Below are 19,779 nucleotides of genomic sequence, written 5' to 3' on the forward strand. Positions count from 1 at the left end.
TGGGATGAACAACAACAATCCCAGTACGCTCGTACCAATTATCAGCATACCCGAATAATAATATATTTAACCCCACATGCATGCATGTAATGCGAGCCGGAAGAACAAAACGTGGACAGACACCTGTCCTGTCCCTCTGATTGATAATAGTATCTGTTGCAGTGTGGGCATGCATGCACCGATGTTGGCAGGAGAGCATGCAGAACGAGCCGCCAAAATCAAATCCAAATGCCCACTTCCCTTTATAAAACGCGCTCGTTTCGCGTAAGCTGCAAGAGATTGAGAGACAAGATCTACCGCTGAATCTTCCCCCTTGCTCCGATACACACACGGTAATATAGTATAAATTCTTGTGTACGCATCACTGCCGCTATCGTCTTCCTCGTGCTCTGCATGCATGGATGGAGCCATGGATGGCTGGGTTAAGAGCTTCGTTGTCCAGGTACAGCGAAGCTGGTTATTGCGATCTCCATGGATAAGTTTCCAGAGCTTTTCCCGGGGTATCAAGATCGATCACCCGTGATGCGGCCCACGTACGTACGGCGCGGTGTCCGAGCAAGATCCATGGCGTTCCCGGACACCGGACAGAACATGTCTCCTGCAGAGATCGGCCAGTGCAAGCGCAGCGCAGCGAGAGGGGGGCGGACAGGCGGGACAGCCTCTGCCGGTGCGTGCAGATCGGCAGCGGCGGCCTACGAAAAGGATGCCTCGCACATGGCTCCCCAGGATGGGTCTCTGCTGCTACTACTGCTGCTGCTGCACATCCACGGCGTACATGCGTGCGTGCACTGAACTTTCACCGTATCTCATCCGGTCCACGCCAAAATGTTACTCTCCTGGCTACCATTAGTTTGATTGATTAGCAGAGTCCACAATAGGGAATCAATGGAGGATGGTGTGCAATCAGTCGGAATCGGTAACATATCTGTCAAAAACATTATTCGATCAGTTGGGAAAACAATCGTATTTATCGATTAACTATTTTATGAAAACTGATGTTTGGTCTATCGGGAATTTCCGTGGCTGCTTTTACCCACAAGGTGACCAACAGCTTGCCCATCCATGATAATAGTGGGATAGTTGCCCTGTTGTCTTCATCTGGAGCACCACTTGATATTGTTTAACTGGAGCTTGCACGTGATATGGATATACCATCGTACAAGGCTAAGAACGGTTAGTTAATTAGTACTGTTCTGGAAGTGTAGATTGATTGATGCCAATGCCTAACAGGAATCCGAAGTGATCGAGTGAGCTCCCCCAAGGTGGCAAGATCTGGACCCAATATAGTAAGGCATCTCGCAAACTCAAGCAGAGTTCAACGCACGCTGGTTGGTACTAGTACTTGCTCACTAGGTTTATAATAAACACACGGTTTAAGTTCTCTTCTATTGTTCTGTCCTTGCAAATGGCCGTAACTTTACCAATTGCTACTGGCGAAAGGAAATTAAGAAGGGAACTAAGGCGAGAGCAAGAACGGTAAATTTGTTGGGTCCGCCTACTGATCAAATGTTTAAAAATTTTAATTTCATCAATCAAATCCGATCATTTTTATTGGAGGATAATTTGAAGGCATGCATGCAAGTCAAAATTCTCATGCGTGCCCTTCCCTCGACCCCCCGCATACATTGTGCATGTGATTGACAAAAAAACAAAAAATCAAACGTTTGATCAATAGCAAAAGTAAAATTTGTTTGCAACAGTAATTGGTATCCGTTCTAGCCTTAGGGTGTATTTGTTTGACGGTCAAGTTGAGAAAGATACGACTATCCATATTCTTATAGATATGATAATCTAGGTTTATGTTTAGTTGGTTAGATGGATGGGACGAAAATATTAAATTACTATGAGATAACATTATAAATTAATCATATTAGATCTTAGTGTAATTAGTACCAATTAATAACAAAATATATCTATTATCACTGATTAATATTAATTTAAAATTTGTGGTTACTAATTGATGACAATAAAATTATGTTAATCACTCCTAAACAATCACTAATGGATGGGTGATACCATCGGACCAATTTGACTGCATCGTGTAATGCTCTCTTTCATTGCTGCCTCATCCAACTTGGCACATTAACAAACACATCCAAAAACTGAATGTCTCGTCCAACGAGCCCAACACACACTTCCACGCCCATCTTATAAATCCTGTGGCTGCAGTGCAGGGGAGGCAGTGTCCTGTAGCAAGCGGTGGTGTTCATGGCAGCGTCGCGACGGTAGCTGTTGTCACTTGCGTGTAGTCGAAGAGCAGAGGTGAGCAGGTGTGGTAGCTGGTGCTGGTGCTGGTGCTGAGGCTGCGGAGGTGACCAGAGAGATTCCCGGGCCATCCATGTGCGCGAGAGACTTCACGTGTGGCGCAGCGCTACTGCTACTATCGCAATATATGTCCGTAGCACTAGCCGCAAGTACTACCACGTACGTACTACACGCTCCGGTCCCCGGTTTACCCGCGCTACAGTAGTCTTCATGTAGACTTTTTCAAGTCCTCTTCTCGATCTCACAGTCACCCTCTTTTCATTTTTATTGATTTTAAATCACTAAATATATACATATATATTTTTTTATTTATAAGTTATTTTTTTATAAATATGTGGTTTGGATTTTTCATGAAAAATCAAACAATCACTTACTAATATCGGACGGTATCATGATAACTGACAATAATACGGTTATAATAAAAAAAATCATCTGAAGTTATCTTAGATTGAGAGAATATGTCGTCTACAGTTATCGAATCATTTACACTTTTTATCCCAGTTAGGTGGTGTTTAGATTGAGAAAAGTTTTGAGAGAAGTGTCACGTCAAATGTTTGACTGGATGTCGGAAGGGGTTTTTGGACACGAATGAAAAAACGAATTTCACGGCTAGCCTAGAAACCGCGAGACACTTTTGAGCCTAATTAATCCGTCATTAGCACATGTTGATTACTGTAGCACTTATGGCTAATCATGGGCTAATTAGCCTCAAAAGATTTATCTCAAGATTTCTTCCATAACTGTGTAATTAATTTTTTTGTTTCATCTATGTTTAATTTTTTATTTAGGTGTCCAAAAATTGCGATGTGATGTTTTTGCAAAATCTTTTTGGCAACTAAAGAAGGCCTTAGCTTTAGGCTTGGCATTTGACGAGTGGGTCTGGTGGATGTACGATTTATCCAACATATTTTATGCAGTTGAAATGGCAACATGATATACATAGAAATGATACTTCCTCCAGCCATAACAATTTAATGTTTAGGATAACATTGGATTAAACCTTTAAATTTCTGGAAATAAATAATCTACATGTACACTATATGTTTGGGAAGACAATGAGATTGCTTGATTCGCATGGTCATCTTTTCGCTTTTATTTATGCTTATAAATCAAACTTTAATTTTTTTAATCTTAAATTTAAAGTTAATTCTAAGTTTTTCATCGTAGTTTATTTTTTAGTCTTGTTTTTCATCACTAAAAACACACATATATAGAAATTTTATTTATAAATTATTTTTTATTTATAAATATATCGATTAGCTTTTTTTTTCCTGATCTAGATTACTAAAAGAAATACAGTAGTGTACAACAGTCAATAAAGATAGCCACCTCACATGCTCTGTCCTCTTTCTTATTGAGGTGTGTACTGGATCGCTGTATGGAGTAGGAGTATTTGTCAATCTCAGATTCTCATTGCCACTCTTCTGATCATTCCCAAATCAAAGTAAGCAACACACATGGATGCAAACGCGAATCCCCGCAGCTGCTTGTGATAGAACAAGCTCCTGCCGGTTTGCACATGTGCCGTCCGATCGAGCACACACGTGCAGTACGCTACAAAGCTGCAGTGCAAAGCAGGCACAGTGCCCTCCAACTTGGGAGTACGATAGCACCGTTTTAAAATATAAATATTTTTATGCTATTAAATAGGGACTAAGATTGAGAAGAAAACAATATAAATTTTCTCCATAGATTAAAAGCGGTGAAAACATAGGTGAGAATAAAGTGTAAAAAATTCTAAAGGAAAAGTGATTGAAATACATAATTACTTCCTCCATTCTAAAATATAAGGCGCAACAACTTTATTCTTATATTCGAAAATATATGGCGCATCTTAATTACATTGCTACCTACATTGGTAAAACAATAAACTAAAAAAATAAACAACATGCATTGGCTGATTTGTACTAAATATATGATTAAATGTTTCTTAGTCTTTGTAGGTAAGGTGTTATGTCTTATATTTTGGAATAAGCGAGTATTATGGTACAAGGTTTACATACTTGAGAAAATTTTTGGGAGAGGTGTTACGTCAAATGTTTGACCGGATGTCGGAAGGGGTTTTCGGACACGAATGAAAAAATGAATTTCACAGCTAGCCTAGAAACACGAGATGAATCTTTTGAGTGTAATTAATCCGTCATTAGCACATGTTGGTTACTGTAGCACTTATGGTTAATCATGGGCTAAGTACGCTCAAAAGATTCGTCTCGAGATTTCTTTCATAACTGTGCAATTAGGTTTTTGGTTCGTCTATATTTAATGCTTTATTCAAGTATCTAAAAATTCGATATGATGTTTTTGAAAAAATTTTTGGAAACTAAACAAAGCCTAAAATGTACTTTCGAAAGCAGGGGTAGCACATCAGAACTTAATGTGAATGAAAGCATGGACCCCATAGAAAGGTCCCTACACTTTAATGGCCTAATTACTGTTTCATACTGATATTGTAATCTCTCCCTGACGCGGTGACGCCTGAGCACACCCTTACTAATAGTAGTAGCATGATATGGCAACTTCATAAGAAGAATTATAAGATCAGTTTCAATGTACCGTACAGTTTTATAGCATAGTTATTAAGATTGTAAACTATATAACCGAGTCAGATAAATTTTGTGGGGATGAAACTACTCTCTCGTCTTATGAAACTCTCTCATTTAATGATTCTATCAAGTTAGCAATTTTACTAATGTGACACCTTATTTAATATACATGACATCCTCATAAAACATGTATCGACACTAACCTAATCTGTACTTGGATACTGTATTCTGATTAAACAGGTGAAACAGCAAGGAGCTAACTCTTGAGCATCTACTAGCAAAAGACGGGAGTTTTATATCCTCTTAGAGACAAATCCGGCAACCTGGGACCCTTTTTGTTCTCAGGAATCATTAGCAGTTTGGAGCAAGGCGGCAGAGTCACCATCAAATCATCAATCAGAGACGACCCCCCCCCCCCCCCCCTCCCCACCAATATTAGTAGCCACCATTCCATTGCTGAAAATAGTTTATATACGACTGTTTACCATTTTTTATAAAAGTTAAACAACATGTTTATAAATGAAAAATAATTTATAAATAAAAATTTAATATGTGTATTCCAATGATCTAAATGTCAAATCCTGGAAAATAAACTTTGGTGAAAATTTTAGAATCAATTTTAAATTTTAGATTAAAATTTTAAATTTCAGTTTACAAGGATAAGCAAAGCTTTAAAAAAACAACGGTGACGACTGACGATCAGGCTCTCTCTCTCGTGCAGCTGCCAGCCAACAGTGGCAGTAACTCTCGTGCCGTTCAGTATGTGGACTGGCGTGTTGCCGTATTGCTGCACTTGCAATAATCGCATAAACGATGAAGCTGTGGATCGTGCTGATCTGACTAACCCACGTAGTTATGGCGACTGGGAGGAAATAATTGGAGTAAGGCCTTGTTTAGTTCTAAAATTTTTTTTCAAAAACATCACATCAAATTTTTAGACACCTAAATAAAACATTAAATATAAATGAACCAAAAAACTAATTACACAGTTATAGAAGAAATCTTGAGATAAATCTTTTGAGCCTAATTATCCCATGATTAGCTATAAGTGCTACAGTAATCAACATGTGCTAATGACAGATTAATTAGACTCAAAAAATTCGTCTCGCGGTTTCTAGACTAGCCGTGAAATTCATTTTTTCATTCATGTCAGGAACCCCTTCCGACATCCGATCAAACATTTGACGTGACACTTCTCACAAAAATTTTTCGATCTAAATGCCACTTAATTTTCCTGCCGCCTCCTTGCCATCAGCGCCACGCCAATCAAGCAATCAGCCATCCCGTCGTGCCATTCCCTAGCAGCTCGCACGCACGTCCATGCAGGACGCGCGGGCGCTAGCTAGCTATCCTTCCTTCGGATCCCACCGCGTCGTCGTCGCCGCCGCCTCGACATGTGCATCGTCCCCGTGGCGCCCGCGCGTGCAGCGGAGATAAGATGGAACTCGCGTCGCGCACCGCCGTGCCGTTGTCTCACCTCGCCTCGCCGTGCCGTCGCAACACAGCCCAACGCGCGTGCCGACGAGGAGCTCGCTCGCTCGCACGCACGCACGCGCGGCGGACACATCACATGGCAAGAGGAGAAGCAGTGTTGTCCACGAGAGCTCGTACGAGCGGCGCGCCAACCCGTATAGTAAAGCGAATGATTTCAGGCGCGTCTCCGGCCGTGGCACCAGCCGGCACGCCGCCGCTATCAGCCGCTGGTCCAGCCGCCGCGCCGCGCCGCGGCCAGCTAGCTCGCTCGCCGACGCCCGGCCGGTCTCCCTCACCGGCGTCGTCTCACTCTCCTAGAATCTGCACCTTACCTTGGCCGTATCCCCCGCTAATAATCTCCCGCTGGGACCGACCGACAGGCGCCGGCGCTTGTCTACCAACAGTGCTTACGCCCACGATTGGTGCAACGCAAAGATAGATGGAATCAAATCACGCGTCGCTCACGGGGAGCCCACGGCCATGGCGACGCACGCAATAGCGCCATTGCCGTCCCTGCCGTGGTAAATGCTCTGCTGCTGCTTTAACTTCTTCGTCTCGGATCGGACAAGTAGTAGGCAGTACTACAAGCGAACTGGACTCCAGCATTGGTGGATACGGACTAGGAAGGCCAGCGCTTGCGTGTTCGCAGCATTGGATTCCCCCGACGCGTGGATCGGTGGATTCGGTTCACGTTTGTTTATTTGTCTAGTGGAGTAATAAGTCAGTGGATTAGTAGTCATAGACTCATCCAGATCTAAGAAAGTCAATGCGGCTCTGCAAATTAAAATCTTAGGGGGTGATTAGTTGGTGAAATAAAAATTTTTGCGTGTCACATCAGATGTTTGACTGGATGTCGGAAGTGTTTTTCGGACAAAAATAAAAAACGAATTTCACGGCTAGCATGAAAACCGTGAGACGAATCTTTTGAGCCTAATTAATCCATCATTAGCGCATGTGGGTTACTGTAGCACTTATGACTAATCATGTACTAATTAGGCTCAAAAAATTCGTCTCACGATTTCTCACATAACTGTACAATTAGTTTTTCGATTTATCTATATTTAATACTCTATTTAGGCGTCTAAAGATTTGATGTGATATTTTTAAACGAAAATTTTTAAAACTAAACGGGGCCTTAATACAGCAGCAGCAACAAAAACAAGTGGGCTAGCTTCCGAAGGGGTGAAGACACGTATGGTACGTCCAGAAAGGCTTTAACAGCCGGCGCCGTAGATCGACTTCCCGAATCAATGCCAGCCGCAGGCAGCAGTAACTACGGTGAGTGTGAGTGTGTGTGTGTCGATGGCACTGGCACGTCGTCGTAACGCTAGGCTGGTAGTACTCATGTAGTATAGCTTTCTGTCACGTACCGCCCGTGTATACATGTGTGAGCGTCTACAGTGCATATACCCCCATGCTGCAGCCAGCGGCTGTATTTACACACACGGGCCGGGCTGTACACCGCCACTCTACTTACCATACGTACTACTCGTGGCACATGCCCAGCTACGCGTCGCGCCAAACCGCAAGCTTGCGTGCGTGGCCGCCCGCGCCGCGCACACCGAAGCAGCGCCGCGCCGCGCCGGCGAAAAGCTGCCCATGCCACCGCCCGCGGCGTCGTCGTCGTCCCGCGCGGCCGACCCGGCGCCGCGCGAGACACGATCGGACATCCGGACGCTATCTATCCATCCATCCGCGCACCACTCCACGCGCGCGCGCGCGACGTAGTGCGTGGGTGGCCTCGGCAGCTGTCGCCTTTCGCCGCGACCGAGGCGAAGCGGAGCGGGCGACGCCGGCAGACGCGACGGCACGGCACGCCGAGCCGGGACGAGCGGCCTGCCGGCCGGCTGCCGCGGCGGAGTTGACGGAAAGTTTGATACGGCGCGGGGCGCCGGGGTTGAGAAAAGCGGCGGATTGCGACGCGTTGGTCGCTGCCGCGGCGCCTTTTTTTTTTTTGCTTGTTTTTTCTCGAACGGAAACAGATTCGGGAGAGTGCAAAACCCCAAGGGAGAAAGCACACGGTGCAAATCAGCTTTTCTTTTGTCTCGCGGGCTTTGGTTTTTATTCCCCCCGAGTTCCACACGCGGCGTGGTGGTAAAAGCTGCCCCGTCCGGCACACCCGTCTTTTCTCAGCAACACGATGCTGTGACACGACACAACCAAAGTCACACGATATGCCTAGCTAGTGACCCCATCGCATGCACAAATTATGATGCAAAAAAATAAGTGTAACGAGAATGAGAGTAGTAAACGAGATTAGTAGCAGCGGAAAGGGCAGCAATTTACTAGAGAGTGACTTCACATGGGAGACGGAAATATTTTACACATGCATACTGCTAATCTAGCACTACCAGATTATTGAGCTAAGACGGCGGTGAGCAATTACAGATAGGAACAAGATAGGAGTTCATCGCGGCCAAAAAGAGGCCCAATCTTTTGCCACGTTAAGACAAGGAGGCCGCACACATGCACGTTTTTTTTTTAATCACGGCATCATGTGTTCGATATCAACAACTAATAATACTAGTACTAGCGTCTAAGCTACGGTTTGAGCACGGCGATCACCGTTTGTCCGTAGCGCCGGAATCGGACGGTCCCGCGTCACGCGCCGCCGTCACCGCCGCCGCCGCCGCCGTCCTTGGTGTCGGCCCAGCCGCCGTCTCTCGGGTCGCTCATCGTCCTCAGCAGCGGCGACTCCGACCCTACGGGTTTGAAGACAAGTACAGCGAGAGGTGTGTTACTACTACGGCTGTTTGTGTGTCACTGGGAGGTGGGCCATAGGGGGGGTGATGGTGATGGTTACCTTTGGAGGCGTTGAAGGAGCGCTTGCAGTGCGCGATGGCGCTCTGGATGCCGTCCTGCAGCTGCAGCAGCGAGTCGTCGCGGCGCTGCGGCTGCTGCTGGTGGTGCTGCGTGGCGGCGGACGGCGGAGGCGGGGGAGACGGAGAGGGCGCGGCGGCCACGGCGGAGGAGGCGGACCGGCTCTTGCCGAGGCGCTTGCAGACCTGCTTCAGCCCGGCGGGCACGCTGGCGCGGGGCGCGCGCACGCCGCAGGCAACGACGACTGGCTGCGCTGGGGCTGCCGCTGCCGCGGTGGGAGGCTGGGTGGAAACCGGGGAGGGGGAAGGGGAGGGTGACGGCGAGGAGTCGGGCTCCAGGTCCGTCTCCTCGCCGGCGAAGCGGAGGCGCTCGCCGTAGCGGCGGGAGACCTTAACGTAGAGCGGCTTGATCTTGTTCAGGTACTTGAGCAGCATCTCCTTCGCGAAGCGCCGCTCCTCGGCGGTGATGGCCGCCGACTCGGCAGGCTGCAGCACCTGTACAGCCGGCCTGGCTGCGCCGGCGTCGGAGGTACGAGAGCTGTTGTCACGCGTGAAGAGCGAGACGAAGGGCGCGTCGTCCACTCGGAACTTGATCAGGAAGCGGTTCGTCTTAGGCGCCGGGGAGCCGCCGCCGTTGCATTCCGCCGCGACAGGGACCTTCGGCTTCCTGAGCTTCAGAAGCAGCACCCGGAACTTAGTCGCCGGCTTAAGGAACGACGCTGGAGGCGGCGCCGCCTCCGAAACCAGCTCCACCACCTTCGCGTCGCCGGGCTCGCCACCGCACGGCGCCACCGCGTCGTCCACGGCCACCACCTCACCACCTGACTCGACATCCCCCGCCACGGAGAAGTTGAACTCGACCCTCTCCTCCTCGGCGTCCGACGCGGCGCTCTCGTCGCCGGGCACCGCGAACTCCAGGTCAAAGAACGACGCGTCGTCATCCACCTCCCCTCCTCCACCTCCTCCGCCGTCTTCACACGCAGACGCGGCTATGGTCGTGGCCGCCACAGCCCCAGCCCGGTTGCCGGCAGCCGCACCCCCGCGCAAGAACTTGAGGAAGGTGAACGACTCCATGGCTCACAGCACGTACAGTGTGCTGACCTGCAGCCGCAGTGAGCTCACTACTACAGCAGCTCCTACTCCTACTCCCTCCCGCCTCAACACTCGAAAAAGGACTCTTTTGGGGAGCCTTTTGAGGAAGAGAGGAGAGAGGTAGAAGAAGGTGGTGGTGGTGTTGCAGCGATGGCTATAGCTGAGCCTGAGCTGAGCGAGCAGGCCAGTCTGAGTGACCACCCGTGGGCTGTACGCCCCATCCTGTCCGTCCATGCCGGAATCGACGGTGCCGGGCAAGTTTTTGGTTTGGTATGAAGTAGGCTGGTTTGGTTTTTCGGTTTGGGAAATTTACAAATGTGTCATTATAATTTTATAAAGTTAGAGATATATTTAGAATGATATATCTTAAATTTTACAAAATTATAATGACATCCTTATAATTTTTCTTTCGGTTTTTATCTTTTTAGAGTTTTCCTGGCCTTCCCACTCCCAGAATCGATCTGTATTTGAAAGGATCGTTTGAATTGCAATTATTTGGTCCACTCATCAATTATATGTGTTACTGTGACACCTAGAGTTCATTTGGACCACTTCACGTCTTCCTTTTGTAATTCGGGTGTGCATCTCTTGAATTAAAATCTAGCATCCATCTTGGTAGAAACTTTTAATGTACCCATTTCTTATTTCTACATCGACCACTTGATATTGATTGATGAGGAACACAAAGGCTTGTTTGGATAGCCTAACGTTGTAGTAACATTTTTGTGTGTATGGATAGATTTACACATTTATGCTTATAAGCTAAAATTTACTTTTTCCAACCTTAAATTTATAGTTGATTTTAGAAATTTGTCATCGTAGTTTATTTTTTAACATTTATCTCTGATAACACGTATATAAAAATTTTATTCATAAATTATTTTTCGACTACAAATATGATGTTTCCCAAGGTTTCTTTTGAAACATAGGTCTTTTTCATAATTTGGAACCTATAGGATTTTCCTCTAAATGACCTTCTGGAAACAGAAGGGATATGACAAAGTTATATCTGATGTGGAATTCCTCAATCCTAGTGAGTTCAAATGGAATTTAACTTGGGTCCAACCTGATGTAATTTTACTTTGGATTTCCATTTCTCCTAATATTCTTGTACTATTTTTCCTACAGTCCATCCAACTAATCATTCATGCATTTTCCTTTTAATTTTTTCTCTGTTTTACACTTTTCATTTTTGTTAAGAATATTAATGGTTCTGTTCTTTTCTGCAACTTATTTAATTATTCCTCATCTTCACGTTTTCCAAACTATTAAATGATGTGTTTTTTAAATAGTTTGTATATAGGAGTTCATCATCTCACATTTCTAAAGTAAACTTTTAACTTCATATCAGTGGCGGATCTAGCCAACAAGATTACAAGGGGGTCTAAACAAGTTTGATAAGGTTTCAGTCCCGTTTCTATCGACCTTTGCTATAAAATTATAGGGGGTCTTCGGGGGCTCTAATGTCTTTAACGGGGTAGCAGGGACTCGAGACCCTGCCACCCCCACGTTAAATCCGCCCATGCTTCATATTATTAGCCCATCGTTTACCAAAATAATTAGCTATAAAAATCAAATAATCCTTTATCCGCAAAAAAACACAGCCATTGTTTTTTTACTTCCGTTTTATCAATCCTAATGATCCCAACTAATTTTTCTGGAGTATCAAAGTATTGAAGGTGTTCATATTGGTAAGGTTTGCGGACGTGCGTTCCTAGGAGAGATAGGAGAGAGTATGTGTATACTGTGAGCGTCTGTGTTTCTTTAAGAAAAAGTATCACCCAAACGCCATATCCTCAGCTTGCTCTAGCCAGAGACAAATCAGACAATGGCCGGAGGCCCAAACAGCCCCTAATATGTGAAGAAAATTCCATGCTCATGATATTTCCCTGAACCAGTGCTACCAGCGATGATGGCGTCCAACAAGAGGCAGTCATTGCTAAACGATGACGGCGACCCACATACTACTGCTATCACAATGATGGAATCATCCAAGCCCTGACGGCAAAATGATGAGCTCTTGAGATACAGTACTGCTGCTACTGATCTGAGAGGCACAGTTGGGAATTTGGGAGACTTGATCAGTCAATCATTTGGTGAAGAATGAATGCTGCACATTGCAGTTTGGGTGACCCAGAAGTTCCAATGCAAATTTGCATGCAGAATAATCATGTCAACCATGGCATGGCCTCATCAGGCTGGACTCCTGTGTCGCAGTATAGTATCATGCCTTCTTTGTTTGGACTTATGAACTAAGGATATTTAATCATTTGCCACTCTTGCATTCGGTAATTCGTCTCGGTGTCTATGAACCCACGTGTTACATACACATAGGATACAAACTATTAAACTAATTACTGTACCAATATCAAATAATTAAATGCCCCGAGTGCTACTCCTAACTTGTAAGCCAAAAAGCCTACCTAAATAGACATGTAACTTTTTCCTTAGTTTTTTTTAAAAAAACATATGTCATTTTTACAGCGTTAAATCAAAAGATAGGTTTTAAGTAGCATTTCTGGATTATTTGACATAAAGGTAGTGCATCATCATTGAACCTGAGGCTTTAAACCCACGACCTATATACTATACCATATAAGCCAAAATAATCAGCTTAAAAGTCTAAAATAAAACAAAAGAGGCTTCAGTCTTTTTGCTTGCTGCTGTTGGAACAACAGTTCTCCTAGTTTGACTCGGCAATCTGCAGCAGTATTGTCATGCACACTGGATCAGACAATACCCAACTAATTACCCAGCCGTAACACGAAAAAAGTCTAATCTTTCTGGTACTCGGTTTCGTTTCTAGATGAGAAGAGATGGTTTAACTTGGCGGCGTCTAATCCAGGCCGCCTGGGATCATGGGCCGTATACGTGGGCTGGTTTGTGCTGCTTCGGGCGGCCCAACATTGCCACTCGCGTGGGCTTCATGGGTGTGACCGTGTGAGTTCCAAGCCCAACAGTTTACTCCTCTCTTTCGCTTTTAATTGAACAGGATAGCCCATTTGTTATCTCAACGCGACGCAGAAGCGAAAGTGCGAGATATTCACCATCATCTTGCTGAAGCCTGTACAAAGTATTCAAGTATACTACAGTTAAGCGAAAGTGCACTATCCGTCCAAAATCGGAACAGATCAACTCAAATAGCCCGGTTCACTACAGTAAATTATCCTTAAGTCCATAATCAAAACATGTATACAAACACTTTGTAACAACTTGTATGATGCATACTTTATTTTATAATATGATATGTGAACTTTTATAATAATGATTTGCAGTTTACTATAATAATTATAAATTATAGCCTTTATTTGGTTGTCCTATGAACTTGGTTGTAATGATAAAAAGTTATATGGTTAGTTGCTAATGTTTGAATTTTTTATCTACCGTTTAAAAAAATTGAAACCTCGGTTTGAGAGTTTTTACAGTGCGATAAAGTACCGTTACCATATCTGTTCTGATTTAAATTTGTCATATTTCTGTATCTGATAATATTTGATTTCGTTTTTGTATCCGAGGTTCCTGATTTTGATTAAAAAAAGATATCAAAACGGTAAAGATAATATCCATCCGTTTTGAGCTGTTTTCATTCTAGATATATTAATTAAACATCACAAATAACTGAGATAAGAGTAGCAAATAGTTAATTATTCCAACGAGTAACATTTTGGCGGACGATCGGATCACGCGATACAGAAAATTCGAGGAAATTTTAAAAATTTGTGAGGACAAAACGTCCGGATTCTCCACGCCAGATGCAGAGACATTTTGATACCGTACATATCCGTGTTGGTGGGCACGGCGGGCGAGCAGTGAGCACAAATGAGATTCCGAAAGCACGCAAATGGTGGGGCCCAGTCCAGCAGAAAAGCTGGCCGCCCCGCCGCAGGGGGGTAGGGTGGTGCCCGCCACGTTGATTCCTGGGCCCTTTCTGACGTCAACTGCTCCTCCACTCTTTTTCGGGCTCGTTCGCAAGAGGACTTCAAAGCCGTCGAATCACAAAACAAAAATAGCTATTAGCATATAATTAATTAAGTATTAGCTATTGTAAATTTGAAAAATAAATTAATATGATTTTTAAAAATAACTTTCATATAAACTTTTTTAGCAAAACTTACATCATTTACTAGTTTAAAAAACGTACGCACGGCAAAAAAAAGAAATTTAAAGTTAATAGCGCATTGCGAACGAGCGCTTCCTGTTGGAGTCACCAGGCTTCTTACTCCAAATACTACTAGTACTGTGGGGCTGTTTGGATCTATGATTTTTTTAAGTTCTCGTCACATCGGATATTTAGACGTTAATCATAAGTATTAAATATAGACTGGTAACAAAACTAATTGTATAAGTAAAGGTTATTTCACCAGAAATTTTTTAATCCTAATTAATCCATAATTAGCAAATGTTTATTATAGCATCACATTAGCTAATTGTGGACTAATTAGGCTCAATAGATTCGTCTCGCGAAATAGTCTAAAGTATAGGATGAATTTATTTAATAGTCTATATTTAATACTTCTAATTATTATCTAAACATTCGATATGTCCCAGAAAACAAACAAGGTGTATATAATGAGATCCCAGAAAAACAAACAAGGTTTATATAATGAGATCCCAGACCTAGGTCACGTCAGTAACTAGTAATATAAATCTGAATATATACAGTATTAAATACATTTCTATTTTAAAATATAATTATTTTTAATATTTAAATGTTATAACATAATATAATTATTTGTAACACTATTCATGGTGTTGGTTGTCCTATTAATTACTTCTGATTCAAAATCCTCTCCACTTTATCCCTATCCTCTCATCTCGTCTTTTTTTTTTCAAGGGACACCGTATTTATGTTTTTAACTGTAATCTCTGTTAAAGAAAGAAACGCTTATATTCTAGAACATACAGAGTAGTTTATGGATCATACTAGCGTACAGGAGTACTCCCATTTCACCGGTTCCACTTTTTTTTTCAGTATATGGATTTTGGATTTTTGTAGTTATTTTTCCCAAACTTATAAGTAGCGTGTTCCTTGCAAAAGTTCTATATAAAAATTCATCATTTAATCTTTTTGAGCAAAATATTGATTTTATAGCATTTTCATTTTTTGTTAAACCACTGTAACTGTCTGATGATCTTTTGATCTTAGCTATCTCAAACGTTTTCTAACTGTACGATTAAAGAACGTACTACTCCTATATTACTAGTAATTACTAATAGCATGGTGTCCTTCTAAGACATATCTTGCAAAAAAAATGAAGATATTCGTTTTACATGAGTGCGGGAAAAAAAGATAAGCTATTCCAAACATATGTATAGGTTATGTAATAAATAGTAAGTTTGGGTTAAAAATATGCCTGTTTTACTCTAGTGATCATTTTTTTTATTTTTCAATAGTTTAGATTTCCTTTATAGCTTTCTGATTAGTTAAAAATTATTCATGTGATTTGAGAATATCAAGAATCAACGCGAGAATGATTATATTGTGATATAAAATTTGAATCATAGCAAGATTTATATTTTTAGGCAAAGAGGGTATTAAGAGAAGGACATGGGGTATGAATCTGGATAAATGTTTGTCTATGTTCATACCCCCATGTCCCCCATGTCCGTAAAGTATCTCTAACAGCTCATTTAAATTTGGTCATCTATATCTTTATTTGGATGACTAAATTCTAAAACAGTTTCTCTTTGTACTCCACCAGATCGACTATATATGACATCCTCTATATCTCTTTAGAGTATGGAGAGAGATCATCCAAATATGAATGTTCTCTTTCCTAATATAGATGATCTCTAAAAATAGATGATAGGATGTCCATTCTGTTGGAGCTCAATTTATAGTCTTCATCCTCTATTTTCAAGATAGAGGATATGATAGATGAGCTGTTGGGGATGCTCTTATACTTTTAGATGGAGGGATCATGATTTATACATCGTCAAAGCCATGCAAGTGTTCAAATAGATAAATAGAGTGATTGACATGGGACAATCCTATTGACACAACCACCTTATCTAAAACACTAATGCATCACCTTATAATAAAACCCGTATATAGTAAATATTGAAAAAACTACCTAGTAACATAATTTATAGAGAAGCTTCTTCCTTTTGTATCGTTCATACCAATCTACGTATGACCGATTTATATAGCTTTTGACTCATATGCATTGTTGTAGCCATAATATTGTCTACGTCTCCTCCTATCCAAGTTGAAATTTCAACGTCTATACAACTCTCCATGTAAAATAAGGTCATATTTCTGGTCATCAAAAATCTCAAACAAGCTTTTCAAAAGAAATAAAAAACTAAAGTTAAGCGCGACAATCTGGTTGATCGCATGGACAACCCAAATCAAACCAACACATGGACTGTGTTCTTTTACACACATTTTCCTCGTCTTTGCTGATGTGCTACCCAAACTGCTAAATGAAGCATTTTTCAAAAATATATTTCTAAATTTGTAGGTTTTAATTCCTTTGTTTATATTATCAAATAGGCATCAGAAAAATCAGAAAATATTTTAATGGTATCTGGCCATTTTTCTCCCAAACCTCGTGTACTCATACCAATTTCCCCTCCCAACCCGATGTACCAGGACACGCGTACCGGTCCGGTCCGGAGCAAAAGCGCCCGCACCGTCCACCCCAAGCCACCACCCCCCCCCCCCACCCCAGCCCCGTCGATCTCCGCCGTCCAATCCAAATCCAACGGCCGCAATCTCCCTATCAGCCCTAGACCACCCGTCTCCCCTATAAAAACCCCTCCCCCCAAACCCCACTGCCACGTCCACCCCAGATCTCCCCCATTTCTCCTCCTCCTCCTCTTCCACTCCGCGGAGAGCAGCGAGCGAGCGAGGCGATGGCGGAGGAGGGCGGCGCGAGCCCCAAGCCGGAGACGCTCATGGAGAAGATCGCCGACAAGCTCCACGTCGGCGGCGGGGACGGCGGCTCGTCGTCGGACTCCGACGCGGACGAGCGGAAGCAGCCGCGGCCGTCGGCGCCGCCGGCCCCGGCGGAGTCGTTCGCGGGCTCCGCCGCGGCGGCGGCCGCCGAGGCCAAGGCCAGGGTGTTCCGCCTCTTCGGCCGCGAGGAGCCGATCCACAAGGTCCTCGGAGGAGGCAAACGTATGGCTCGCTGCTCTGTGCCGATGCTCTCTTATCGGTGCTGTTTTTGTTGTTTTTTTAAATATAAAAAGCTGAATTGGTTTGAAATGCTTAGAGCGGGCGGGGATTTGCTGGATCTGGATGGGCTCGGAGTGTTGGGTTTCGGGCTAGATCTGGTAGACTAAAGCTTGGCTAATGGGAGTAGGGTTTTAGTCTTTTTGACTGGTGCGCGCATCTGTTTAGATCTGTGGGTGATTGGTTAGCTGTTTGGATATCCTTGACAAATTGTAGCAACTAATTTGACCCTCACCTTGCTGGCGACTCAAATTTCTCCAATGCAGGTTGCATTCGTACCATACACTTCTATGCAATCTGATCTGTGCGATTTAAATTATCTTTATCTGTTTTGAGTAAATGGACATATTTAGCTTTGATATATCGTAAAGGATTGTTGTGTAGAAAAAAATGCTTGTATGCGTTATGATCCATATGAAGCGAGCTTTCGATTGGTATGTAAAAGTAACACAATAATTGAATATGCAGTTCATGATTTCCTTAGTTTGGTCTGTCACATTATTGTCTGATGGTGTGCTAGTACTGACCCCCTTCAGAATGATGATGAACATGAACTACACTGCTTCTAAACAGTATGTGGTTGGATGTTTGTGATCGATCGTTTCAAGGCGGACTGTTCTGCTCTGTTGCATAGTTAGTACAATCATTTTAAATAAACAAAATGCTGGTCTAATTAGACCTCAAAAGCATGTGGATCCAGGATGCACCTCATTCTGGTGAATCCTTATCAAACCACATACACTGTTGATGGGTGACTGCTATATTTCTAGGATTGTTATTGTTCTGTTCACTTGCCTTCAAAACAATCAGCTTTGGTTTCTCCATTGTGTGCTGATGTGTGCAATTGAGTGCTGATGTTATATAGGTTGATTATCTTGCATTCATCCTGCCAAATTCATTTCGGGTCTCTGTTTGCAGCCGCTGATGTGTTCCTATGGAGGAACAGAAACATCTCTGCTGGAGTACTAGGCGGTGCCACTGCGATCTGGATCCTTTTTGAATTGCTTGGCTACCATCTCTTGACTTTTGTTTGCCACGGGCTCATATTCTCTTTGGGTCTTCTCTTTCTCTGGTCTAATGCCTCATCGTTTATTAACAAGTAAGATTTTTTTTCATCTCTGATACAACTTGTTTAAGTTTTGACAAGAACATAATCATGTTGCATAGGCATAGGTTCATGTTACATGCACATATGTAGATGTTTACATAAATAAGTCCGCCAAACCATGTTCTTCTCAGGTCTTCCCCACGGATCCCCGAAGTGGTTATCCCTGAAGATTTGGTTGTCAACATTGCACTGTCTACACGTTATGAGATCAACAGGGCCTTTGCTAATCTTCGGCAGATTGCTCTTGGTCGCGACATCAAGAAGTTCCTTATTGTATGTCTGTGATGTTTTTTTCTACACATAATAATTGTTCCCACGGCAAACTGGATATTTATGATCTATGCTGCACTTTAGGTGATTGCTGGCCTTTGGTTGCTTTCTGTTCTTGGGAGCTGCTGCAACTTCTTGACCTTGCTTTATATTGGTAAGTGGTTTGGGTTACTTTGAAGAGAATTATTATTTATCACCTCTTCAGAACATGGATTTGGCTAATCTTGGATCTTTTGCTTCTTATTCCATATAGTTTTTGTGGTGCTGCACACAGTCCCAATTCTGTATGAGAAGTATGAAGATCAGATCGACTCCTATGGTGAGAAGGGGTGGGTTGAGATTAAGAAACAGTATGCCGTATTTGATGCTAAGGTTCTGAGTAAAGTACCAAGGGGCCCCTTGAAAGACAAGAAGCACTAGACAGAGGTGATGCAATGCCTCTTGGCAGGCGATGATAGTGGTTGGCTTGTTGTTCTTGAGATGCATTGTGACTGTTCTTGTGGTATGAACACCGTTGTCACCTATCGCCTTGTGTTGTGTATGGCTCCTTTGTTGTCTAATCTTGATGAGAATAGCCAAGTAGCTTGCCCTACAACTGTGTGCAGCTGCAGCCCATGTTTTGCTCCATCTCTGTTTGATTTTGATCTGTAAGATGTCGCATGCATATTGTTTATGCGATATTGTTTTGCTACTTAGATTGCTGCATTTTGGAATTTGGTGATATTTATGAACCAATGTTGAGACTAGACGTCATCTACCCATCATTTTTGTTGACATTGTTGTTGATATTTATGATTGTGCTATTAGAAGTATGTACATTGCTGTCTGAGATTTTGAGTAGGCCACTGGCACGGCACGGTGTACTGCATAAGTTTGGATGTGTGCCATCGAACTATTGAACCCATTTCAAACTTAGGCTTTAATGTGGTTAATATAACATATTGATGGTTCATATTTTTGGGAGGCCTAATACATCGCTGCAACTATTTGCTTGCATACTATTTACCTAATTAGTTTTGGAATAACGGCCTC

The 19,779-nt window shown here is 43.2% G+C and overlaps 2 protein-coding genes across 2 annotated transcripts; one reads left to right on the forward strand and one right to left on the reverse strand.

The window, feature by feature from the left end:
• Positions 1-8,537: 8,537 nt before the first annotated feature.
• On the reverse strand, positions 8,538-10,316 carry LOC121055232 (probable membrane-associated kinase regulator 2). The gene is made up of 2 exons (XM_040527245.1): positions 9,085-10,316; positions 8,538-8,983 (listed from the first exon to the last, which is right to left on the reverse strand). The coding sequence occupies exons 1-2, from the start codon at positions 10,172-10,174 to the stop codon at positions 8,883-8,885; spliced, it is 1,191 nt and encodes a 396-aa protein (XP_040383179.1). The 5' UTR covers positions 10,175-10,316; the 3' UTR covers positions 8,538-8,882.
• Positions 10,317-16,980: 6,664 nt separating this feature from the next.
• Positions 16,981-19,550, forward strand: LOC102720385 (reticulon-like protein B1). The gene is made up of 5 exons (XM_006645599.2): positions 16,981-17,315; positions 18,288-18,468; positions 18,609-18,750; positions 18,832-18,901; positions 19,001-19,550. The coding sequence occupies exons 1-5, from the start codon at positions 17,051-17,053 to the stop codon at positions 19,165-19,167; spliced, it is 825 nt and encodes a 274-aa protein (XP_006645662.2). The 5' UTR covers positions 16,981-17,050; the 3' UTR covers positions 19,168-19,550.
• The last annotated feature ends 229 nt before the right edge of the window (positions 19,551-19,779 follow it).

This window comes from Oryza brachyantha, chromosome 1 (genome assembly GCF_000231095.2).
Source record: "Oryza brachyantha chromosome 1, ObraRS2, whole genome shotgun sequence".
NCBI lineage: Eukaryota > Viridiplantae > Streptophyta > Magnoliopsida > Poales > Poaceae > Oryza > Oryza brachyantha.